This window comes from Ciconia boyciana, chromosome 3 (assembly GCF_034638445.1).
Source record: "Ciconia boyciana chromosome 3, ASM3463844v1, whole genome shotgun sequence".
In the NCBI taxonomy this organism is placed as follows: domain Eukaryota; kingdom Metazoa; phylum Chordata; class Aves; order Ciconiiformes; family Ciconiidae; genus Ciconia; species Ciconia boyciana.
Genome location: NC_132936.1, coordinates 110743505 through 110770141, shown reverse-complemented (window position 1 = coordinate 110770141; position 26637 = coordinate 110743505). Strand labels below are relative to the sequence as shown.

Genomic DNA, 26637 nt, shown 5'->3' with positions numbered 1-26637 from the left:
TCAGAAGCTGCCCCAGCAGCCAGACAATGAATTACCCTGTCATTCTCGCCAGGCAGCCACCACATGGGATGGTAGCAGAAGCGGGGCAAGGCAAGGGGAAGGAAGGCGTTAGCAGTGGAGCAGAAATGTGTGGATCTGTGTCTGCACACAGTCAGGCTGTCCACATTCACCCAACTGTTAAAGAGGGACTGGAAACTGTTTTTCTGAATCAGTTCCAGCTTGCAACTGCCCATCTGCATTTGAACCTCAGCTTTCCCAAAGTGTGACAAGCATGGGACAGAGCAGAAAACAGCAGCATCAGTCCCACGTCTGCGTCAGTCCTGGGAGCAAGTTAAATGCAGGAATAGGGGAGGATCTTCAAGGTGCTGGGAACAGCCCCTGTGTGTATTAGTAGTTATGGTCAGTCTCAGGTAACCTCGAACAGGTCAGGAAAGACAAGGAAAGAAGAGGAAAGGAAGGAGACAATGTGAAGGCAGAAAGAGAAATACCAAGGAAGTAATGTATGCTGTGCCTGGAGTGAACCATCCACCTCTTCTGACATTAGCTTTCACAGCGGTTGCACAGAGCTACTGCTAACAGAAATGGAAGCCCTGGCATGCAAGGAGGAACTCATGACTGGGGTAAGGGCAAACAGAAAGAAACCTCTCAGTTCAGAAGGCTCCCATGACTGCATCCTATAAAGATTAAGGGCTTTTCATCTACAAAAGCAACTGGTTCATTTTACTGCAAGTAGGTAAAAATTCCTGCTGTTCAGGAATAATGTTCTTGGTGCTTCCTCATGAGATCCTTACCATTACTGAGCCAGATTCTCTCTCTAATTTAACGAGCCAAAAAGATGCTTCCATTGCAAAGTGATGGATGCCCTTGCCCTACACCACCCTGTTTCACCTGCCACTTCACACATCTAGCACAGCCTGTGCTGGCAGTTTTGAACAAAGCGCCTACCAGGCAGCACACCCTGCCCATGCCATTTTGCTCTGCACTGGGTGAGAGCAGAGCCCACATTGCAAAACATGAATTTCCCCATTCACCTACCACCGAGTTCAGCCCATTTGTATGAGCTGACAAGAGCATCTCTAGGTGCTACAGAAAACCAACCTCTATTTATAAAGACTGCTTGCTCAGATTTCAAACATCTTGACTTTCTGGGTATTTAGCCTTTTTATCCAGGCAGGAGCCACTTTATTGCAACCTATCCAAGACTGCAGTGCTCCTGAGCAACACAGACCATTTTATATGTCTGAAAACCAGACTGCAAGGAAAAAATACAAAGTCAATCTGTTTCCAGATGCCTGGAGGAAGAATCTTATTTATATCTGTTAGAGCCAATTTGTGTCTCTCTGGTACTGATAAAATCCAGCATTTTGTCCTGCGTCAAAGAAACGTAGAGACGAAGTACGAAGCTGGGTCCTGGTGCTAAACTTCAACAACATCTGGGTGCCTTTCTGATCCAGGGACTCAGCAAACTTTATTCTTCTGAAATACTGATTCCTCTCTAGAAGTCACAATTTATTTCTCACACATTTCTAACTGTCAGTTTCTATTGATGCTGATTTCAGTGGGAAAATCTTTAAAACTCTGGACTAAAGATATTTGCTATTACGTCAACAGCTCCAGGCCAGATTCTCTCCTAGCCTATGTCAAACTTGCTCTGACAGATATCCACAGAAATGCACCTTATCAGCAGTTTAAATAATGGATTTATCATTACTAGCTCAACGCTTCCCCCCAACCTGTCCCCAGCTGGTGTGAGGAAGGTAAGAGTAGAGTTTAACTTTTTTTTTTTTTAAAACTTTGATTTTGTTCTTTCTGTAGATAGTATCTGCAATGCTATCTAGCAAAGTCCAGGGATAAGGCACCTCTGCATAACCCCAGTAACATCTGTTCCCTATACATCTGTGTCCTGCCCCCACAGTGGTCTTCTAGCAACAGAAATTTTCTAACCCTCTAAAATACTGGGAAATAGTAGCTGCATGGATCAGCTCTTTTATAGTTATGTATTTGCCTTGTGGCAGCAGCTTACTAAATAAAATTCAATTTTCTCTTTTCTTACCGGTCTAGGCCGCGTCTCTCGCAGGAATGATTTCAGGTCACCTCCAGCCATGAGCTCTAGCAGGATGAAACGAGGCAGTGCTTGCAAGCTCACCCCGATACAGCGCACTATATTCTGGTGGTTGAACTTGCTGTGGAGACAGGGAGACTCAATTATGGAGCGACTTTGATCCAAAAAGCACAATCGCAGAAAAGAATCAAAATATTTTGCTGCAGGGAATGTTTGTTTTTTTCAGAAAGTAACAAATCTCAAAGGTAGGGTAACTGGATAAAGCTAAAGCGCTACCCCTGCACTCTGTCTGTCTGCATAGTGCAGAAACAGAGGTGGGGAAGAAGTGGCTTTTGGCTGCATTTCCTCTTCCTATATTCTGCATCCTTTTTGGGCTACAGCAAGACTTGTGGGCCATAGGAAGCAGAGAATGTCTGATAACAGAGAAAAGTCTGCTCCTAATTTCCCTATCCAAGGGGCAGAAGCTGGGCTAGGGCGGAGTTGTTCCAAATAACATACTGACACAGATCCTCTGCTTATGTAGGGGATATTCCTCAAGATCTAGTCTCTAATACTTACTTATTTCTCCAGACCTCAATGTGATGGGAAACTATTTCCATGGATTCTAGGACTCAGTCACTGACATGCGTGTAACATGACAGCAGCATTAAGTCAATGCCATCTGTTAGTTTTGACTAGTCAAACCCAAACTCCTAAGGCTTGTTTTTACCTCATTTTCTGATCTCTAAGAGAAATCAAAGGATCCTATTATCAATTCTGAAAACTGGGCCTAAATATTTTCACTTTGGATAATGAAAACCAGCGTGGACCCTCTTGAAGATTTAGCCCTTAATCATCCGGTGCCTCTTTATTTGTAAGAAGAATAGAAAAGGATGGTAATGCCTATCCCCTTTGTAAAACACTGACAGCCATGCACTAAAACTACTGTATAGATGTGTTGCGTGGACATCACCTTTCAAAGCACCTTTTTTCTTTACAGTGCTGGGCTTTGCAAGCCTACACAAGTGCTGTTCATCTTATTCATACACACCTAATAATGAGAGCTTCCATGAGGAAGTCCAGCTCATCTTGCTCCGAACACACTTCTGGCAATGTCTGGAAAAGCAAGAACAGGTTGACAAGGAGAAGATATTTAAACTTGCAGATGTAGAACACCTGGCACAATCAAAAGCACTAACATGGTCTGCAGCAATCCTTGTTTCTCTAAAAGAAACCTCACTCTAAGATAATAGCTAGACCATCACTAAACTAGACTGTGAAGCCTGTTGAAAGGTAAAGATTAGAACACATGGCCCATCAATGCCACTGTCATCCTCCTCCCAGCAAAGGAAATAGCCCAGAGTGCACAGGGAACAGTGATCAGTATATGGGACTCTGCTGTATAGAGAACGAGGAATGAGACCACAGTTCCTGAGCTCTCTGACAGTTCAATACTCCTACCTCCCACCAAGACCACGAACTATAACCAGCAGTAGGACTGTGCCGCTATGTAACCTCTAGGAGAAAACAAGCTAGCTAGGCTGCTGAAGGCCTGGACAACCCTACCAGGGTCTCAGGATTTAACTTCACATCCAGTGCATATCCATCCTGTAATGGAATGGTGAGATCCCTGGAAAGACAGCCATCTCCTGCCTCCAGACTCTTTGATATATGTGCCAACTGCTCTTGGCCCTGTGGAGACTTTTGGCCTCTGACTCAAAGGCTTTGGACAGATTTCCACCCCAGGTGTAGCGTGTGGAGGATGGACAGAGGATGGATTTATTTCTCATACCTGCAGTCTACTGCAGCTGTATGGGAAATCTTTGCCTATTTACCACTTACAGACCTCTTTTAATAGTCTCACAAGCCCATAAGCTACAAGCTGTACCATCACTATGATCGATTAGAGTGTTGCAACAGAGCAGCAACCTTTCTAGCCACATCCTTCAGTACTATATTCATCTTCATTTTTATCTTAATTCATCTTCATTTTTATAATGCATTGGGACTCTTGGGTGAAAGGTGCATGAAACCATCATGATAACTCATACACTGTCACTTACTTTCACAGCCACCTGCAAGGGACTGGGGTCGCTGGGGATCCCTGCCACCTGACCTTCATATACCTCACCAAAGGCTCCGTGGCCCAAACCCCTGGACAGACCAGAGAAGACAAGAAGGTTTTACTACAGAGAACACACATTATAACACTGTGGTCACAGCTCACAGAATGGGCTCACAATTTTCATGGTAGTGAAACAGGGAGAACTGGATATTGACACTGATGATACCACTCCTCACACTATATGCAGGGGACCAGACCTTGATGTGATCTTTCCTGGACCTACAATGTATTTAATTGGTAGGAAAAGCAATCCTCAAAAGTGAACAGCCCCCAGTGAAATCAAGTTGCTGGCACTGCAGTGTGTAATGGATAGCACTCTTCTATGGTTTTGGTGTCAGTGCTTTAGTGGTGGGCGCTCCAAAACAGGTCAATAAAGATAGGTCTTAAGTCTTGGTGTTCCCACACCCTAAATGCATTAACGGTTCCCATGATGTTTATGCATCACCATTAAAGAAAACATTGAACAAGAAACTAGGAAGCACAATGGTTCTCAAAGGACCTGAATTCTAAACCAAGTATCTTTTCCTGATTTACTTTGTGATTCTGGGTAAGTACCTTAGCCAGTAAATGGTGATGATAGTGCTTTGTAAAGCCCTCGGCTCTAGGAATTCATGCTGAGAATTGTTTCTGTCACTGATCATATTATGAAATTCACAGTTTTATTTTGAATAAGGGTACAAGAAAAAAAGAAAGGAATTAATCTAATCACACAACAGATCCTGTCCTATGTCCTTGTGATACAGACTTTGCATACCTGTCTATTCAGTCTTCACTTGCTTAACGTTAACTGGTACAACAATAGCTATACCACATAGGTGGCATGTCATAACTACATAGCAAACTCTGGCAGAGAATGAGGCTGCATGCCAGATCCTGAGTCCCTCTTAACCCTGCATGGGCTGCACATTGGGCAGTAGTAGTTTGAGCCTCTAAGAGACATTCCTGCATCTCGGTCCAGGTAAAAGGCTCTCAATAAGGCTCTCTTCTACAACACGCACTTTTCTGGTAGAGCCAGGTCTGGCCTGAGAGCCGCACTGATTCTATTCTGTGGTCTATTGGTAGACTGTTTTTGCATGGGCTGTTGCCCTCCTGTCCGTTCAAACAGGTGCTGCTAAGGGCAATCTGCTCTGTTGTTGCATAAGCTCTGTCTGTAGTTTTGCCAGGATAAAGACCAGCCTAGGCAGTGAAACCATGGTGAGGACTTGCGTTGCCTGTGACTCAACGACTTCTTTTAATAACATTTTGTAGGTAGCAGCTTGAGACACTATTCTTGGCTATGCCTGACCAACTTATTACAAACTGAGGGTATAAAACAGATCTCTACAGCTCATAACTCACCCTCCTCCCAGAAAGCTCACCTTCCCTGCCCTTATCAATTCCCAGCTGTATCGTCTGCTCTCTGCAGCTTGCTGCACTTCAAAAATCCTTTCAGAGCCCAAGTGACAAAGGCAGCAGCAGCACAGGGTACACTGGAAACTTCCAGATGCAGTTCAGCAAGATGTGCAGGTAAGGGGGAATGAGATAGACAGCAAAACATTGCAGACTGCATAGACTGCTCTGAGCATCATCTTTTTAGCACTGTAAGCTCCCTAGTCTTCCAAGCTCTCCTGCTTCCACTTCTTGGCTTTTTGTGTAAAACCGCATGGTACAAGGCTAATGTCACATTCACAAGTGGCATGCACTGTATCCTGCAGTAGAGCAAGGTGGGAAAGAACTCTGAATTTTCAAGTTTTTCTTAAGAGACTATTTCAAACTTTCCAGAAGTTCTGATCTAGACATGACTATCCTGCTGGCTTTATATTCCTGTCTTTTTAACACTGTCTGGCAGCATCAAACCCATTGCTTTTCCTGCTACTGTACTTAAGGATGTCATTGTCTTTACCAAAGACCCCATCACAGACTTTAAAAAAGCTTCCTACAAGCCTCAGCCTTCCCAGCATTTCATCAGTTAATACTGGAAATGGGCCATTCATTGCACAGTCTGCAAAAGATGTGTCTGAAATTACTGGTGATGACTCTTCAGTTTCTCTCATAATCCCAGAAGATTAACACTGCACCTGTAAAAGCTCAAGGAGACTGCCAAAGTCTAGTCCCCTCCACATAAGCCTAACTACTGCAGCTTTACATCTTTCTTATGAAAAGGGGCATGAGTCTAAAAGTGCATGAGAATTTGTACGTGCCTGCACAAAGACATGAGTTTGCATCTGTGTAAGAGAGCCAGCATACATGAGTGTATACTATGAAGCATGGGGAAGGCAAAGATGAATTTACCGGATGAGGGAGATGTTTTTTCGAGGCACCTCTTTGAGGTCACTAATGGATGTGGTCTTTCCTGCAAAGCAGTAGTTGGGATTGTAGTCTGTCATGATAGTGGAGGTACGCAGCTTGCTCAGTTTATATTCTGGGCTCTGTAACTCCATCTGCATGGCTTGTAGCTCCTGGTGCTTCCGACGATATACTAAATATGGAGAATACAGTAAACCAGAGACACAGATTGACTTTGGAACAGGACAGCAGCCATGCAGCACGTCTCGCTGGAATTCGCTGTGTGGCCAAATTTGGGTGAATCAAACCAGACAGTGACATGATTTGGTTATTTCTGTACATCAAATAATTACAGATAGAAAATGGAATCTGAAGTTATCCAGGAACCTTTGATTTACACATCTTATGAAGAAACAGGCTTGCTCATGAACTGTTTGGAAGAAGTAAAATGAATTTCACTTGCAAAGATCTCTGATTTTACAGTTCTGAGGTTTTTGTTTTGTTCTAACTTAGTTTAACTGGACCTTCCAAGTATAAGTCTGGTTCCAAACTTGAGGGAGTCGGGGTATAACCAACTTTCCTAAATCACATAGAAGTGACTAAAATCTTAAATGAATTATTGCATCATACTGTTCAAAATGGATAGACTAAACTGTTACCACAGAATAACACATTGTACATAAAACTAGCTCATTTTGCCGAACTTCTGTTTCTAAACAACAGAGTTGGACTAAATTTGAAATCAGTTTATGGCAGTGTTATATTCCTTGAATCACTTCACTGATACTTCTGAAATGTCATTAGAAATCACACCTTGAAAGAAGACGTCCTGTGGATATTCCTTGAAATAGTAATTGATTTTGCCATATTTTTTTCAAAGCAAGATGCCAATCGTGAGCAGGTTAAACCACTATTACCCTTACTATTGATTTCTGTGGGAGCTGGATTGAGCCCAAAGACTGTGACCGTAATAGCTATTGCATCTTCTCCAGCAGATGTTGCTCAGGGGAAGAATTTAAGGGGTAAACAGGCACTCGCAAAAGCAGGCGGATGTAATGACCTATCCACAAACCCTTCCTGTCCTCCATTTTCCTCCTCATTGCTTTTGCTTTGATTTTTTAAATCGCTGCTCTTTCCTGAGATGACAATGATAGGCTAGTTGGATGGAAAGAGGATTACTCTTCCACTCCCTGAGAAGTAATTAGTAATTTTAAAGGGGTACTGTCAGGCCAGAAATCATACATGTAGGACCATGTGTGTGCAGCTGATAACTTCTGAAATTCTTAAAACTGAAACAGCTGCGCAAATCTAATTTAATAGTTGCCATTTGCTGCTCTGGGTACGTGTCTCCCCTCCCCCAGACTATATACAGTGTGGACAAAGAAAGGTGGCAGAGCTGTGGTTTGAATCCCTGGCTGCTTTTCATTGATTCAAATCTATTCTGCTTGCAATCAAATGCAGGTGAGCAATTGTTTAAAATAAGAAAATTAAAGGGTGAAAAATACCTTTTAGTATTTCAAATAAAGATGCCAAGAATGCCCACGTCCTACTAAATAGCAGTTTGTAAAAGGGGAACCTATGTGAGAACTTCAAGCTTAAATGTCATACATTAAGAGGCTAAATCTGTATATAGGCACACAAATAAAGAAGCTTGCTTTTAGGCATTGAGCACCAACAGCTCTCACAAAACCAGTGGCAGCTGTGTTCTGGCAGCTTTACACTACAACACAAGCAATAATGTCTCTTTCGAGATGCAGTCAGTAACTGAAACCTCCTCAAATTGGTCATTGTGGTTAGAAACAACTACTGAAATCTGAAGTTAAGGCGTGTGTGTGGGAAGGTGTCATTAAATACAGCAGTAGCTAAAAACCTGAATCCTTTTCCCTCCCAGGGCCCAATTATCCCTGGCTCAGATCCAGCCCTCATATGAAAATATCTTTTGCAGAGAAACACTCACCTATCATGATTCCTGAAAAAGCCAAAATTAAAGCAGCCACCAATGCTGAAGTCACTACAGACAAGACCAAGGAGAGAGGGAGATGAACCACTGGCTCAGCTGTAACAGAGGCAGGAGAAGAAGGAATTACGTGTTTGAAATGATCTTCCAGCAGCCACTTTTTTGCAGACAGATTTTTCTGCCCTTCCTTCTATTTACTCATCTGCTGCTCCTATAGCATAGGAGCAACTCTGGCATGATCAGTTCTCAGGATCTATGACCTCTAATACCTCATTGTTTCACTTCCCTCAATTAATATCAAGCTATTAAAACAGGTGGTTTGCTATCAATGAATTAACATGTGCACTCCCTGGGTATGAAAACAAGACCATAAAAAACAGGGGCAGGAGGTTGGGGAGGTGGAAAGAACATTATATTGCCAGGGTTAAAGTGCTGCTATCAATGCCAAATCACAGCAAAAGCAGAAGGAGGACTGCAATATATCATCTCCTAAATGCATCTAATCCAGGCAGAAAAACCTGGTAACAGTAAGTGTAGTACAAAGTATTCCATAGCTGCATCCTCACTTGGGACCACAAGGCATTCAATGACCATCTATTAAGGTTTACCTCACCCTGGCAAAATGACCATGCTTTTTACCCGTTTCGCAGATGGGATGGTAAAAATACACAACAATTTTCCCATGCCAGTGACAAAGCTGAGAGCAGGATCCCGAAACCCTGGTGTCACTTGCTCTAACTGCTGGACAAGACTATGAAGGAAACCCAGTAATGGAGCTCTGAGCACTTGGTTTTTCAAGTAAGGCAAGTACGGGCACTGTCTTTAGTTCTCCTCAGAGATCTCTCACACAGAATTTCTTACAGATTCTGCACCTGCACCTTATATGTCCAAATCCACAGGAATTATATTCTCCTTCACCTTGTACATTTTTTTGGTTCTTAAGAGGACTGACCTGGAATTTAAGTTTAGCTGGAAAATTCCTTCAGTGAGCAAACTTTCATGATTTCAGAGCAGAATGAGCATCAGCGCAACCAGGTGCAAAATTTGACTCTCCTCAGTGCTGCCCAGCATGCCAAACATATACTGTAAAGCAAACCAGCAATGCTGCTCTGTGCACCATTCCTCAGCACTGATGTGTCTATATCCTTGCAAAATAACTCTGCAGCATATATCAGCAAGAAAGAAGGTAACATTCAACAGAATCCAGTTTTAAGAAAGACTAGGTAACACTTTCAGCATATCTTATAGTCCAAACTACTGATTTTTGCCACGCATTTTCTGTTTCACACGCTAGCAGCCTACCCCATACAGCTACTTACCTATGCAAGACACACCATCCTCAGCCAGCTCTGTGCCTGGCTCACAAAAGCAAATGACTTTTTGAGTCTCAAGATCAACACGGCACTCGTCCATCTCACAGTGACTGCAGTTAAGATGCAGCCTAATATCCACCTCTCCGTGCCCTTCTGTCACTAGGGAGTGGATGAAAGAAGCTGAGTTAACTACTGTAAAGATCATTCATATCATTCCCTTGGGTACTGACAGAAACAGGGGACATGGTGGTCACAGTTGCCAGATGTGGCAGGGTGGGCCCCCATCTAAGAAACCAATTTCTCCCCACCTGCCATAGCTCCTGTGCTTTTCTCGTGTAGAAAATAACATCCAGCTAAATTAGCCCCACTGTAGCTGAGGTGCACTGGCTCTCTTTGAGCAGATAATCCTACTAGGTTAGCAAGGAGGCTGCTGCCGAGGCTAAGGGAAACCTGCCCTTCAGCGGTCTGTGGGGCTCACTCTTTTCTTTCCTGGCCTTTACTCCCTCTGAGATCAAACACTGCAATGTTTTCAAAACTTTCTGGCTGAATCTATCAGGCCAGAGTCCATCTGTATTTGAAAATACTTCTGGCTGTTCTAAAGCAAACATTTTTTTGAGCAAATAGATATTTTTATATTTTCTGAACACATTGTAAACATATTCAAGACACTGACTTCTAGGCAAACACAGGCTGGAGTGGCAGTATTTCTCACTCCCACGCACTGCTAGGCAGCACTGCACTGTTTTCTCTAGAAACTGCCTGGTCCAACCTGGATACTTTGCTGCGGGATGCTCTAAGGAACACATTTGTTAGCGAATAGTCAGGTGATTTGTCTGTTTCTTTCCTAAATTATCTGAATTATGAGGTTCTGTTACCACTTTCCTTGGCCAAAATTATTCTATAGGCTGGTAGACTATATTGTTGGGAAGTGTTTTCTAATAGCCTTGATGTTCTCTCCACCTACTTTCTTCCTGCTACTCCTGTTTATTCTCCATTGGACTTTGTTATGCTGTCTTTCTGCCTCCTCATATTCATGATGACACTAAGCTGTACCCAAGGGTTGTAAAGTCTCCTACAGATGCAAACTATTCTTAACGTGAAATAAACCCACTAGAAGACTTCTGACCAATATGAATACCTTTAAGTGCTGGAGTGTATAAAGTACCAATTGGATTAATAAAGGACACACCATCCTCCCCATCCATCTCTGGGTCATTGTCCACTGCAGCATTGCCACCTACGTCAAACCAGAAGTTACCTTAACAGACTGAGGCTCACTGGCACTAAAATACAGATAACCATTGCAACATGCATGACTTCAGCATATTTAGGGAGGCATCCAAATGAGAAAAGAGAATAAATCAAAGTATTTAACATATAGGGAACACTTAGCGAGTTGTGGCATTAACCCCTGGTCTTTTATCTCTAGAACTTCAATTTAATAGCAGCAGCTTGTGACAATCAATTTCTTAGCTCTGTCTTAGGCAGACTGTTGCAAACTAAGGCACAAACTTCATCTTTAACCATTTGGATGCTGTGAAACATATAAGCCCATCTTAAAATTAATGTAGCCAAGAGACTGGAAAACACCAGTACTCAAGGGCTAGGTTCAGTACCCTTGCTGATCAAGGTATGTACTGTGTCAGCAGAGGGAATGAATAATCTGACATCCTTCCTCTCCTTTGCACCCTGAAAGCAGGGTGGTCCACCAGGAGTGGGGACTGAAGGAATTTATGAGTTGCTCATTTGTGCTTGGGCACATAGAACGTATCAGGAGCAAAGTATGGGCAATACATAGAACATATCAGAAGCACAGTATGGGCCATATATTTTGTACTACAAGCATGCAAAGATTCCCCCACCCCACCCAAAAATGGCTTTTCCTCTTTAACCACCTCCAGTGAAATTAAAATTATGTCATGTGAGGCATTCTGTTGGAAAAAGAAGCATTACACAGTAACATTGGTACAAAACATGCACTTAATCATTTAAACTCATTACTTCCTCTCAGGATTTCTAGTCTATCATACACTTAATTTAAGCTGTGGAGAACCAGGGGTTAAAAAGTCCACCACAGTGCAGATGGCTGAAGAAACTATGTGGCCCAGGAGATTATGGGTTAGTAGAGATCTTGAATCTGGCCCACACCAGTTATAATCAACATAATGCCATCTGACAGCTGTCCTGAGACCCACAGCACATGAAATTAGCTCCTTGTTGACTGAAGTCAACACTGCCATTGTTATTAAGAGGGGTCCTGGCTGGCAGCCTGAGCCTCTGCCCCCAGAGACCACCTGCGCAGGACCAAGGCCCACCCACAGCAGGGCAGGGTGGAAGAAGCTGCGTCTTTCCCCTGGCATAAAGCCTGGCTGCCAGTCTCCAGGACCAAAGTCCTCAAAAAACAGGTGCTGGCAATGGGAGCACATAGCCTGTGGCTCCTCCTTCTTCAGCACTATAACCCCAAAATGGAAGGCTCAAGAATCACAGCAGGATCTTGATGGCACATTTTGCAGAGTGCAAAGCCAGGATTACAGCTGAAGGACTGACATCTGGCTATTTGCTCAAAGACTAAATGCCATACGTTCATCTAGCGCTAAAAAGGCAACACACAGACATACTAGTACATAACAGTCAAATATGCTAGCTACAGGAGAATTATCTATCAGTCTTTTGCTGATCATTAGCACTAAAGGAGGGGAAGGGACACCTTGAACACGAAGCCACTTTACCTATATATCCTCCGCCTCCTCCACCTGAGGAGCACCCCCCTCCACCCCCTCCGAAACCCCCTCTTGTCTCCCACCCCCACTTCTTCATGGCCTGGGGGCAGGATCTTCCTCCAGTAGCACCTTCCAGCAAGGATTTTCCTGACCACAGGAAGGAAGTGTTATCATTCCAGCCACCTCCACCACCTGCAGTTAAGAGAAGAGAAAAGGCACAGGCAGGGGTTATTTTTGTGTAAAAAACACTGCAGGTATCTGCAGAACAAGCACTCCTTCAAAGCACCTCAGCTGAAAGTAAGAATCTCATGCCTTGGTTAGAAGAGGGGATGTGCTTGCTACACAGGGCTATAGTGACCTTTCTGTAGGGCTTTTGACCACGTTAATCATCTGCACTTCTTTTCACCTACCATACAAGGACAAGTATTTTCTACGGAAAATGTAAAAAGATATCCCTGCCTACTCCCCAACCACTTGTTTCTGGCTTACAGAGCCTTCCCCCTCTCTTTGCAAAAAATATTTTTTAAAAAACCCCTATGTCAGTTCTGAAGTGGAACAAAAGGAATTTAGTGAAAACATGTCCCAGCCCCGCTCTAAATACAACATACTCACCAGTGACTCACTTTCAGCTCTGCTGGTTGTTCAGTCCAAGGTCTCTTCACAGAGACTTCTAGCCAGGGTGCAATTATGCTCTTTCTGCATAAGCCAGGGAAACTGTGAGTATGTCTACACAGCACAAAACAGTGCAGGGAGCAGGATGGCCACATCAGCACTGCAAACTCCCCCATCAAAAATCAAACAGCTTTGCTTATGAGAGGTACTGTGTTATTTGGGGAAAATGTTGCCATTGCTATGGCTATACCATCTCAGATACCCTTATTTAGGCCAAGTATCCTGCACTGTGGGTATATGCTATATGCATCTGTTATACTTCCATGTTCCCCCTGAACTGTGTTTTCATGAGTTTTGCCTCACCTCCTTGTGAGGAGGAATCTGGGAGTACCACATATTCACAAAGGTTTTCTTAAAAAGAATAAACTTTCCTTACCTGCAGCTCCTGAATTTCCATTCAACCCTGGAATAGAGGAATCATTCTCCAGCCTTTCTGGATGAAATGTGTCTGTTTTGGCCCTGTAGGCCCTGCCACCACCTCCTGCTGCAATTATTAAGGGGACCGGTTCTCCATTCTCCATCTTAACAAATTTAGAAATAAAGGCAGTGTTCAAACTAAGTCAGACACGCAAATGGAAGTTCAACCACATGCTAGTTACTGCATGTTGCACTAAGCAGCATCTAGGACTGCCCAGCACTACAAATCACCATTGTATTATTTATGCACCCACATCCAAAAGATTAGTGAATAGCACTAGTCCTACCAAGTTCTGCAACAGAGAACAGTGGCATCAGCAGCTCTATGAATTGTACCTACAGTGCCGATGGCTCTTAGAAAGCTTGTAATGTTACTGTGTGATGACTTTCATCAAATGAAACAGCTAAGGAGCGCTGCTTTATATAGTGCAATATCATGTCTCCACTGGTAAAGGACTGCTACACTGGAAACTGCCTGAGCATGAGTTATGTAGAATTATGTAGAAGCTGGGTGATCTAAACATATTGTTAATGCCTGAATTGTTAACGCCTGTGTTTGGAATGAGTACTGTCTCAGCTAGACCATGACAGAAAAGATCAGTGGTCCCTAGCCACAGGGTTGCCAACAGAAAACATACAGACTATCCTCAACTTTTCTTGTCATTGCACTGTATAGGCCAAATGTGTAGCTGAAGTCTAATGTTCTACAATGACAGGTTTGAATAAAGTCCTGTGGAATTTGCCCTTTGCTGTAGAATTATGCTTCAGCATCTCAGCTTGCATTGAAAAAAATCCAATTCAAACTATTATGTTTGCAAAGGAAACTCCAAGCCACTGAAGCAAGTGTGGCCATACTGCGTAGCAGTTCTAAGAGGTGCGAAGGGTCATCTCAGCTCACTACAGCTATCAACTGGAAATGAAGGATACCTGGAGCTCACTTTGTGGACCCTTCCCCAGAGGTGTATAAAGGGTTCTCAGGTATTTCAGGCTGCGATACTAGAGGCAAGTGGCAGGATGTGTTCATGCTGAAGGGGCAGGGGGACTATGTTTCCATACCTTAAATACGTAAGTTGCACCTCCCCCGCCTCCACCTCCTCCTGCCCATTCATTGACGCTTCTGTTCACACGTATCTCTTCTTCAATCACATTGTTCTCTCCAATGCAGACTTTCTGTATAACATCATTAGTCTGCAAACAGAAGACCAGGTCTGAATTCTGGTAAGAAATCTCCATGTCCTTGTACATACATAGGCCTCATGGACCCTTCACCCTCTCAAACCAATAAATTGTCCTCCAGTGAAACTACATAAGCAGAAGCAAGTGAACGCCCTTCTAGAATAATCTCACTTTTTGCTTCCACCTTTGACAGAAGAATATGTTGCCATATTAATTGAATTATTTTGAAGCAAGCTCAGTGCTGATATCTATTACCATGTAAAACAGCTCCATAAACTTTTAACATACAAGATTTAGCAGAATTTGCTGCAAATACTTCCCAGCATTAACTATGTGTATTTCACAAGTCAGGGACGGGAGTAACTCAGCAATGATGTGACTTGCCCCACGTCATGCAACAGCCAAATGGTGGAGACATAGAGAGATCCCAAGTTTCTTTGCTCCTCTTCCAGTGCCCCATTGGTTGGGTCCAGGCAGCCAACATGCATCTATCAAGAACTAAGCTGTATTGGTGGCTCACGTAGATGTACCAGAGCCAGCTTTAACCTAGGTAGTCATAGCATGGACAGTAGCAATGAGCTCAGCATAGACTAGCCACCTAATATTTATGTAGAGTTCCAAGCAAGTTTTGATGTTGATTTGATGCTTATGCTGTAGCAGCAATTTTACTGTAATTACCAGTGCTAGCTAGTTCAAAGCCTACCAAAACAGCTGCAATCCCACCTTTTATTGCAATGTTGACCTGATGTTAAAGAAAATACCTCACTAAAAAGCCTCCATATTTCCTACTTAGCTTTTTTTTCCCCTCCACCAGTTAGCACCAAATGTAATGAACCTTCTGTATTAGGCAAATCACTGAATTCACTAACTGATGTCAACCACAACATTAAAGCATCATTTATAAGTACTTCTGGACTATGACCTAAGAGAGGTAACTGTCACTTCGATTTAAAATTGGAGCACTAAAGTGCACGACAAGTAGGACTCTGCTGTGAGTATTTGTAAGTTGCAAGCTGTACTTCTAGCTTATTTTACTTTATATGTTTCATCTCAGTAACACTATCTTGTTATGCACACTGAACTCACTAAGTCAACAACGCTTTAAGGGAAAAATGCACAAACAGTTGTTATAGTAGGGTTGACCTTCTGCTTCCTTCTACTTTCATGTATGTGTTTTCCTTTAGAAGAGGAACGTGACAAAAGCATCCTCAAGTTACAAATTATTCTGTTGACCACTAAATGTGTCCTAGGCTGTGCCAGAGAATGAATGGCATCCATTTTGTGTGTGCAGACTTGCCTATGGAACTAAACAATCCTCCTTTCCCTAGTCTTCCCTCTCCTTAATTGATTTGGAGTCGGGTGGGGATGATTAATAAAATGACAAAGTCAATGACCCAAAGGAACCACTAGATTACAATTGAATTAAAAAAAAAAAATCCTTCATGGCAAAGACATAACTGATTACAATCCAATCTAGTAAAAGTCCCTTCTACAAGTCAATGCAATCTCTTTGCCTCAATGAAAGAATTACATTAGCACTCAATAAATTCTCCCTAAGATTACAGTGGCCTGCAATTTAATGAGTCCATATATTACACTCAGCTGGAATGTCCTAGTTATAGACGTTAGATGGAAGTTTGAGTTAGGGCATTTCTCATTTCAAAGAGGCTTCATATTAATGGTTGTTTGTAGATATGTATAATTCCAGTTTTAACATTATTTACTTCAGCACCCAGCCTTGAGAACCCCTCTTTCTCGTCTACATCCTTCAACCTTTCTCTGCTGTAACAGATTGCTAAGCTTTCATCTCTTGGACGCCAGCCATTAACAGCTGAGAAATGCACAGCATTTAAATGTCCAGCTCAAACCTGTAGGTGAAATTTCATCAAATAATGCTTAGTTTCCTCCATAAGAATCTCCTATTCTCTCATCCTCCAAAGAATACTAAACGATTCATAGATTATTGTGCCTGCAAATGGTGGAAGTTGCACCCTTCTGTCAAGGCCTTTGCAGCAACGATTGGTTAGTAACACAAAAATCAGGACTGACTCAGCAGTGATTAATTTGTCTCTCCTATTCCCGTACAGAGAATAACCAAACAGGCCCTGTGAGGTGAGTGTCTCCAGAGTTACAGAGTAGTATGATAATGGCAGGGCTGGGCTCAACAGCGGAGCAAAGACAAAGCCCTGTGAAGTCAGCCTTGAAGAGTGATCTCCAGAGGAAAGGAAGGCAGGGTTGTCTTTTCTCTCTGAAAACCCACACAGATGCTCTGAGATATGCAGATCAATCAGGAACCTGTAGTGTATTATCAGTGGGGCCTGAACGTTGAAAAGGAAGTGAGCACAGTGACGTGGTACTTCATCTTTTCACACTCATGCCCCCCCAGTAAAACTGTAGCTATCCGTTGAACCATATAACCCAAAACCCCTCAAGGACAACAGTTTTCTCTGTGAACAGACAAAACTCCATGGATTTGTAGAAGGGATTAAAACAAAACAGAAAGAGCAATCACTTACACTAGGACAAGCATCTTCTCCTTGCTGTCCCACCAAGATGTACAAAGTATCATCCTTCTGGAGGTCAAAAATTCCCAGCACAGACACTCCGTGCGACCGCACCATGGTGTTCTTCCCTCCTTTCCCACCAGCAGCTCCATAGCCTGAGATACTGCAGGAAAAAGAAAACAAGAGCCTGGCACCTGAGTTGTCCCAGACAAGTGGAAGGTAGTACAAACCACTTCTGGGCACCGAGTGTTTTGCACACCTGAACTGTACACAGGGTCACAGGGCTGTGCCCTGAAGACCTGACACTCTAAATAAATATAAATCCAAAGCTTGAAGACTGTGGTTCTCTGCTCTACATGGAACTATGAACTTGAGTAGTTATAAAACAGCTTCTTTCACATTGATTCTTGGGCAAACACTCACTGAGGACAGAGTGAGCAAGTCCCTGTAGTTTCAACCTTTAATGTACGAAACACATCTTGTTTCCCAGAAGGCATACCCTTGAGAGGTTTGCAGCAAGGAAGAGAAATAACAGAAGCAGGAGAACTGGTAAGTATAGCACATAAGGCTAAAGAAAACATTAAGCATGAGATTGACAGGGGGAGATTTGCGAAAGCAGACAGCATAACTGGTCCTGGTAGCATGGACCAGATGGCAAATAGCTCTCCTATTCCCAGGACCAGAGGAATATAGGAGAGTAGATGGACACGACACTACCTGCAGTAAACAAGGAAGGCAAAAGCCCGCTGGCTAAACTCACAGTCACCATGAACATCTCGCTGTCTCCAGCCAGGAGTTGCTAGGTTGCATACAGGCTGCTGCAGTCTCAATTAAGGCTCTGGGACTTTTATTTCAAGCAGTCAACATTCAGAGGTCCTTACTGTTGTTGATGTACCCAAAGATTTGGCTGTACCAATGTATTGCTCAGCTCCTCCCTCTCCCTTTCTAAGTACATAAACAATTTACACACTGGAGGCAGCTTTTATCAAAGGATTTTAAAGCACTTCATAAAAATCATGATAAAACACACATCTCGGCTGCAACAAACAACAGAGTTACTCAACTTTCTGAGCAAGTAAGTGGTGGTACAGCAAGCTCAATTTAGATCTGAAATAAGCAGGTGATTCTCCACTGACATTAGTAGCTTTGCAGCTATTTCCATGAGAGCAAAATTCAACCTGGAGCATGTAAACAGTGACTGCATGGCTGAGAACACAAAACTTCCTCTCTGCTTCCTACCACCTACAGTACAGGTGCTCTGCTTTAACTCCTCCTTTCCTCTAGCACCTGGCTGGTCTTTGCCCAGCACAGTCCTGCATGCAAACAGGCTACAAGCAGAACAAACCAGCAGTGCCCATCGTGTGTGAGCACCCTGAACAGGTTGGGCAGCCAGCTCACTTACAGCCAGCAACTTGCCTTAACAATTAGCATGAAGAACTCACCTTGTGATACTGCTCTGAGGCATCCAGCATGGAGCAATTCTGATGTTGAAGCAACTATGGAGCATCAAGTGGCTCATAAAGCACATTAGATCCTCGCAATGTGACATGATTATGTTCGTGCCACTGCTGATAACCAAAGCAATCATTCCTCAGTAAGGGTGCACTGGAGCCAGCAGAAAAAGTGATGGACACAGCACTGGGCTACCCTGAACAGATGCTGCATAAATCTGAAGACTGAGTTGATTTGCTGTAGAATTTTGTAATGGCTAATGAGGTGCACTATCAGGCACAGCAAGCTGGCAGGGCTAATCGGCTGCAATTAGGGGCCATATTTTTCTGCGTATGAACAGATTTTGCATACAAGCAATGACGTCAGGAAGTTCAGGAGAACCCATTTTGGCCTCATTCAAAGGCTGCAGACAAATTAAAACCAGTAGATTCAGGTTGACAGTCATTCCCTATTCAAAATGGGTGTCACTTTTTAAACAGCTGGGTTATCTTGACTTCAAGTTTTAGCAGGATGCCCTTCCTTAGGCACAACTTTCTTTTACAGAAGAAATCCATTTAACCATATTGGCCCTGAAGAAAGATTCAGACCACCCTGAGTAGATATAACCAGAACACAGAACACCTTTCACTGTCTTCCTCCTTTTCTTTTACTATGATACTTGTAGGAACTGAAAAAGAAAACTGCGTCTTCAGGAAGGATCAGGATGAGCAGAGTGCACTGGCTGTGCAAACCAGGGCTGGAGAAAAAAATCCACCTCTAGGTAGACAGGTCATGGGAAACACTGGAGCTGTTTTTGAGAATATGAGAAAATGCAGTACCTAGGCTGGCCAACTTAGAAGGACAACTTTTTGCATTCCACTGTGCCGTGTTCTTGTGCCACCTTATAAGAAGGGACCAGAGAAAAGAGAAGACAGTGGAATTGACAACAAATGGGGCACTCAGCAAAATGGACCAAAGACTCTTGCTTTAAAAATGGAAAGAATTTGGATAATGGGTAGTAATGTGTAATTTATTACAGTTCACTTCTCTCATACTTATCATAGGCCTAGATATGGGATGACAAGACCTTCTGAATGCTTAGAAGGAAATCTGAAAAGAAAAATATTCTTTTATATTGCCTAACTCTATTGTTATCCAATATGCAGTCCTGTGGGAGCAAACCAGATGATTTTGTCCATATCAGCATTGGAGCATGTAGGACTCCAGTCTTCAAATGAAGCTGCCTACAGTGTGTGGCAGCCTACCCAGACCTTCACAGATGGTGGGGTTTTCTGGGTGTGGTTAGCTTGTGCTAGCAGAGTGTTGTGCAAAGTTGAATTTTCTGTCTTTGCATTTTAGTAATGCATATTCTGCCTCGTGTTCACAGTATCTATATCCCTCTTGTGCAATTATCAGGAATGTAACTCATGGCTCTACATTACACAGTGTAAAACGCACTGATATGGCATAACAACAGCTTTCTTACGAGCCCAACAGACAGCTGGAGGATTTTATCTCTGGGTCAGGTATATTGGAGATGGCTATCAGGCTAACTTACAGGACCCACAGTGCAGCAGGCCTGTAGGGGAGAGCTAAATATAGGCAGTGGGTCCAGGCTCTGGGAAGCCCTAGAATTGATATTGCAACTTGACATTTTCCTAGGGCTATGCTATACTGGGGGACTCTGCTGCCCCTTCAGCAGCCCAGAATCAGAAAGATGTCAAGTTAATTTAAGCCCACAATTGCCTCCTCCTTTCCCCAGGCTGTGAATTCTCTACTATAGCCTTAAGAGGTGCAGAAGAGAATGTCATCCATTTATGTATAGGTTACCAATGACATTAGCCATCTATTATCTATACAGAACCTAAAAGTCTGCTAGGTCATTTATAGGACTTAAATAGACAGGTCCTCCCTGCAGAACCTGTGGTTTGTGTTGTGTAGCAAAAATCAGCCTACAATTGCGCTGGAATTCTGGCTCTTCTTGGGCTGTGATATTAAAGAAATGACAATGTTGGAAGTTTATTGCCTCTTCTCTTTTGGGCTATACTTTATAACCATATTTACAGAATGCCGGTCCTGAAAAATTCTATTCACCTCAGGCAACTCATTTTTGATAGCTGAGTAAAACATCATTAATGCTTTTTTCATTACCCTCAATCCTTGTGGTAATAGCCACTCATGCAGAACAGCCTAGCCTAGCCAGTTTCTCAAAACTGCTTTGCGGTAGACTTCTGTTAGAGACTGACATCTATCCTCAATATTAATATTCTTTTTCAATAAAAAGAAAAAAAAAGAAGGTGTCAGTACGTTTTAACTGAAATTTGTTCAAAGCCTTCAGTGGAATGTTCTGCTCTGAAATCCATGATACCATCATTGGTTTCAATAGGGAATGCTGCATAAAAAAACACCACTAGACAGTCATTGATTCAGACAGTTCTGCTTACAAACTGATGCAGGTAATGGGTTGATGTTACCATTCAGATACGGTGAACTAAACTTTGACTGTACTTCTTTCCCCAGCAAGAGCAAAAAGAGAAAATGATTGGAAAAATTCTGATTAAGTAGCACTGAACTGTATCTGATGATCTCCCTTTGAAAATAACTCCACAGAGGGATTTAAGCATTAGAACCCTCAGTATCACAGAGCCCAACATTTAGGTGGCTGGCTTCCAAAATCAATGCTACAGTGGTGAGCCAGGCTTAGAGGCTCAACTTACCATACCTAGATTCAAAAAAGTCAAGATGCTGAGCAGAGCTTGATGCAAGCTGTCCCATAAGAAATGCTGACATACGATTGTGCTTCCTATCCCAGGTGAAGAGTGGGAAAAACTCATTCTGATCCCAGAATTCAATGGATGGCATATGGGATAGGTATGCCCCTTGGCCTGGGGAGGTCAAAACATTTGATTTTCAGCTACTTATAGAGCTCTCCCAACCTGTAACCATTTAGGGTAAAGATTTGTCTGCCTCAGACAGTTGCTTCTCTTTCTTTCCTTCTCTCTTTCACCAAAAAGTCGCATCTTCCAGACAACAAATCTGAGACTGGAAAGGCTGGAAATCACAGGATCAAGGAGAAGTAAAACCCAAGTAGATCTGTCCAAACTTCTGAATATAGTACTTTACATATGCCTAGCATGTATCTGCAGCTTGGATAAGTTTCAAACACAAAGACCTATTATGACAATCAGAGACGGTTCCCTTACCTGTATGTGTTGGTTGCTGGTACTCTCCAGATCTGAATGCCTTGGAGAATCCCTTCAGCTCCTACAATCACACTGAGGTTGGAGTTCCTGTAGGCATCATTGCATTGGCTCTGTGTGGGGCCATAGGGTCCACTGGCACCACATGTTGTGAATAACCAGTGATCTGAAATGAGGACATATACAAAGCATGATGCGAACATCCAAAGATCAAGTAGCTGTTCTGCTCATTATTCACTCTCTCTTGTTGGACCAAGAGAAGAACCTGGCCCCTGAGGTATTAGCCACAACAAATACTCACAGAATTCTTTTAAAAGATTCATAGTGCTGTGTATCTCAGTATTTGACAGCTTTTCATCTACATCTCCTGAAAACTATCACAACTATGAACATAGCTTCACTTTTTCTAAGGCTCAAAAAGGCAAAGATCACAGAGTAGAGTAAAATGCAACACAGACCACCCAGTTTTGGGCTCTGCTGTCTGGGCTGTTAAAGTACACGCTCATAACCTCAAGACTGGTGCCTTTTACCCTTTCAGTTTCTACAGACATTTGATTATTGAATTTATTTTATATGGGAAAGTAGCTGTTAATTAGATAAAAACATGTAAATACAACTTCATCTCAGTGATTAAAACATAACAATAAACTAATTGCATTTTGAATAATTATTTGCTCACAAGAGATTCAAGTTAAGCTTCAGAAGGTAAAACACCTAACTGAGGCCTGTAAAACAAGCATTCAGCTCTGCATGTTCTAGGCCAGATCTGCAGGTGTAAATCAATGGATCCCTATTACAGCCATTTTCATCAATTGGAAGTACTGGCCCTGTACAAATAGATTTCTAGAACAAGGCTTTGCTGATTTGTGCCTCAAAAATCTAATTTTTTAATTTGAATACATGATGCTGAAAAATGCTGGCCTTTTCCTTAAAGATTCATTATTAGGGCCAGCACAGTTGCAAGACCACAATGCTCTTGTAAAACCCACCCTAACATATTTGCTAGTATATCAGGAAATACTTCATATGTAATCAAAACTAAGATCTAGAGGGTAAATAAGTAGACTAAGCATTTTTGGTGCACATTACATGTTTTATCATTCATACTTATTAACAAGCTAATATACACAATCTAATAAACTCCACTAGTTAATTCTACTGCTATTAAAGATAAAAGACTTGAAATACATCTAAAGAACAGTATTTCTACAAACGATGTTAGGCCAGCCAGCCCTCCTTATGGCTTTCTCAAAGGGCACCATTTTTCCCTCCAGCTTCCACTAACACAATACAACACATGCAGATTCTTTCAGTGATGGTACTAATTAGTTCAGAGCATTAGCTTGATCTGCTTCCTGGAATTTGGAGCTATTGTCTAAACAGATCTGGTCTAGAAATGATGGTCTGCATGTGTCTGGATAAGAGAGGCCAACAGCTCTACCACTACTGTTACTGGAGGTGTTCACCATACAAGGAAATACATTAGTTTAGCCAGGCTCAAGGTCTGAATTACCTTTTCACAAACTAACCCTGAAGTTGAACTAAATTCCTTCGTATAAAAGAAAGTTCAATGCATGAAATGGATCAAATAATTTGGCAGGACTTTAAGAAATAAAGTCGCTGGTATTTCTGAAAAACCTTTGTAATACAGTCTTGGCTGTGCTATCCAAGAAGGCTATCCAATGAAGCAATGCAAAACTACTACTGTAGGAAAGCTTGCCAATCTAAGTACTGCTGAGAGAATAATCTCTTCCTTCTTACTGCAAAATCTATGCCACGCCTCCTCAAAACTCCCCTGCAAGGGTCCTCTAGAGCTTTTGCTACTGTTACTTGTTTTATATGGATACTTACATACTTATTTTGCCAATCCTTCTGCAATGGGTGGCAGTATAAAGTCTTAAAATTAGTAGATGGCAAATGGAAGAATTCCCCTCTCCTCCTCTGCCTCCAATGGGCCCCCAAAAAACCCAAGAACAACAAGTAAGAGGGAAAAAGCACCTAAGAAAGCAAGGTCTAAAAGTTCCTAAAGCAAAATGCTTCAGTAGCTCCGATATCGACAGTCTTGCACCAGAAGTTACTTATGTTTATTCTTGAAAAAAAACCCTCAAACCCAAAGCAAAATCTCACACAAAATGGAAGATGAGAGACTCATTCTGTCAGCTATCACAGTAATTTAACATTGCAATATCCCAGTGGGCTAAGCCACCTGCACTGAAACATATGTTTAGTAAAGCAGGCAGGTAAGTGTCTTCGTTTGGAACTATAAGAAGCCATTTGGATGTCTCCGGTGAAACATCAAACATGTTCCCAAAGGTAGAAGCAGGTGACCTTCAAGGGGACAATAAGCCCAAAACATGAGACAATCAAAATGGAAAACTGGAAGTGATAAAACCTAGGACAGACCACAGCATGTGCATACTGCTGCTATGGTTAAGCTTTACATTTCTGATTTACTCCTTTTAAATAAATCTCGTTCCTTCGGTATCTGCTTACCTGGCCTTGGCAAAAGTATCTCTAGACTATCACACATGTAACACACAGCACAGCTGGACCTGAACTGGCAGCTCTTGACTCCCACTGGGCTCCAGGGGATCAATTAACTACTTCTTATTCCAAAATGCTTTTTAATGGCCCTCTGTTTCCTTAAAAGCCCAATGCCCTGGTGGAACAGAAGAAAAATGTCCTCCTGCTGCAAACATTATGCCATCAGACTTTGAACTGAAGCAACCAGAACAACTTTTGTATTTTCTGTCTCTTGGACAGACTAGAAGGGGCTCACTTCCAGCGCAGAGGCAGTATCAGGGTAAGAGCAAACAGTGCTGGTAATTTAAGATTAGTGAATGTGCATCTAAGCTCTTAGAATCTGGCTTTTAAGAGCATGAGAGTACGGGGGATGAAAAAACACAGATATGTTATGCCAGGGAGTATGATGTAAGGAACCCGGAGATGACTGAGCACAGGAGGTATTACCTTAGATTTCAAAACCGGTCCTGTTGTAACCGATACAGTGGTATAGACAGGATTATATGTAAAGCCTCCCAGGTTCTGCAGCTGCTGCAGTCACTGCTAGCAGACATATTTACTTGCTCTGTTCAGGTAGATGGTAGACATGAATGGGAGAAGACATGTTTCAGAAGTAGCAGAGCTGGGTAGTGACCTTTGCCCAAAACATTGCAGGAGGAAGTCTGGCCCAAGTGAAGTCCATGGGGAGACTGCACCTTGATATGAACCAGCAAGGATTTCAGTAAAACCTACAGCCAGGTGTTGTGCGATGTCCTCATTTGTCACTGCTGCATTGACTTGCAAACAGTCCTTCTCCTGTTTATATGCGCTTTCATATGTGGTACTGAAAGCCAGTCCAACATGTAACAGTTTTGTTGCTGAATTAAATGGGACAGAATATGGCATGGGAAGAAGTCGCCCCTCATTTCAACATAATTAGGACAGATGGGTCTTAGTTACAATTCTGGATACAGACTAAAAACCTCGCACTTCCCTCCCTCTGCTCTCTTAAATGTTTCACAAAGCCAACCCTCAATCTGCAGATGTAACAGTAGCCCAAGATCTTAAACCACTAACCCAGTAACAAAACAGGCTACTGCTCATCTTAGATAACCCACCAGTTCTTTTTTTAAGAATAACCATTCACTCCCCGTAAAGTACTGATTTTCTCCTGATTCTAGAAATGACTGCAGCATGTCTCATGAGCTCAGAGAGCGCATTTCTACAGGTTGCTGCATGCCACAGCAGTTTACAGTAATTCAATTTGAAGCATGATTTTGATCTCCAAAGACTAAAGCAGCAGCACTGAATTGAAAATCCTTAAGCAGCTAGGTGAGAAGCACAGATTTTTTCCATCAGTGCACAACTGTGGTCTGTCGCATACTGCACGGCATACCTCTCTTTCCTTCTGCAGTGTGCGACAGGCTAACATTGCCAGCACCTCACACTTACATGATGGGAAAAAAAGCAGGACTCTCCAGTCTAAATCTTCCCAAACAACTAGCAGATTTCGGAAGTCTGTCCAACTTCACACAATTACAGATGCCTGGTTTCCAGAAAGAGCTGGGAATTCCCATGATAAAAACTAACAGGTAGTTAAACGTAGGGTCCCTATATATTCTGTGATTGGCAGCTGTAAGACACTAATTGGGTTTAAAAACTGGAAATTCCTGTTTAAGGTGGGGGAAAAAGAAAAAAGTGAAGGTTACACTGAGATTCAGAATTGGGGTACTACATTTCACTGCCTAATTTATACATCAGTTCATTTGACGGAATCCCCACTTTCACAAGAAACGTGGCAGAGGAAACATTTGGTCTTCTGCCTGTTCACCCACACACCTGCCCACCTCAAGCTCCCTGGCAATCTCCCCAACACATTGCTAGGGTCCCAGCAACAACATTTTGCAAGAAATGCCATTTTGGCTCTATTAAAACAGATTTTGAAAAATTCCTTCTTCACAACTTTTCTTTCCAAATTAGATCTACTGATATATTTACACACACAGTCACTCATGCTTATTTTCTTTTGCACAGCAGAAATTCTAGTTTTCACACAGCTTGGCTAGATACGTAAAATGCACAGCAATCAAGGCACTGGATTTCAGCCACAGCAAAGGGGAGTGACGTCCCGCTCTTGGAAAACAAAAAGAACAAAACCCCACAAGACTTAAAATGACTAATTCATTTGAAGCTCTGATACTACTTGCAGCCCAAGGCAGCACTGCTGCAGGCAATGCTGCAAATAACAACCAGCAACAATGAAGAGAAAACTGGAGCAAAGCCTAAAGCACATTTGTACTTCTAACATAGAAAG

General features: G+C 42.6%; 1 protein-coding gene across 2 annotated transcripts in view; it reads right to left on the bottom strand.

Moving 5' to 3' along the window:
* Positions 1–26637, bottom strand: part of ALK (ALK receptor tyrosine kinase) — a 323117-nt gene that overhangs the window by 15043 nt on the left and 281437 nt on the right. Inside the window, exons 12-23 of one of the 2 annotated variants that reach the window (XM_072857093.1) lie at positions 21825–21987; positions 17203–17353; positions 14567–14698; positions 13470–13614; positions 12431–12613; positions 10840–10938; positions 9708–9860; positions 8389–8487; positions 6438–6624; positions 4105–4195; positions 3093–3157; positions 2054–2183 (exon numbers count right to left, since the gene is read on the bottom strand). In XM_072857093.1, the coding sequence (XP_072713194.1) occupies positions 2054–2183; positions 3093–3157; positions 4105–4195; positions 6438–6624; positions 8389–8487; positions 9708–9860; positions 10840–10938; positions 12431–12613; positions 13470–13614; positions 14567–14698; positions 17203–17353; positions 21825–21987 (1598 nt within the window). Of the gene's footprint in view, positions 1–2053; positions 2184–3092; positions 3158–4104; positions 4196–6437; positions 6625–8388; positions 8488–9707; positions 9861–10839; positions 10939–12430; positions 12614–13469; positions 13615–14566; positions 14699–17202; positions 17354–21824; positions 21988–26637 lie in introns of those variants that run through there. The other variant, XM_072857092.1, reaches the window with a different exon arrangement.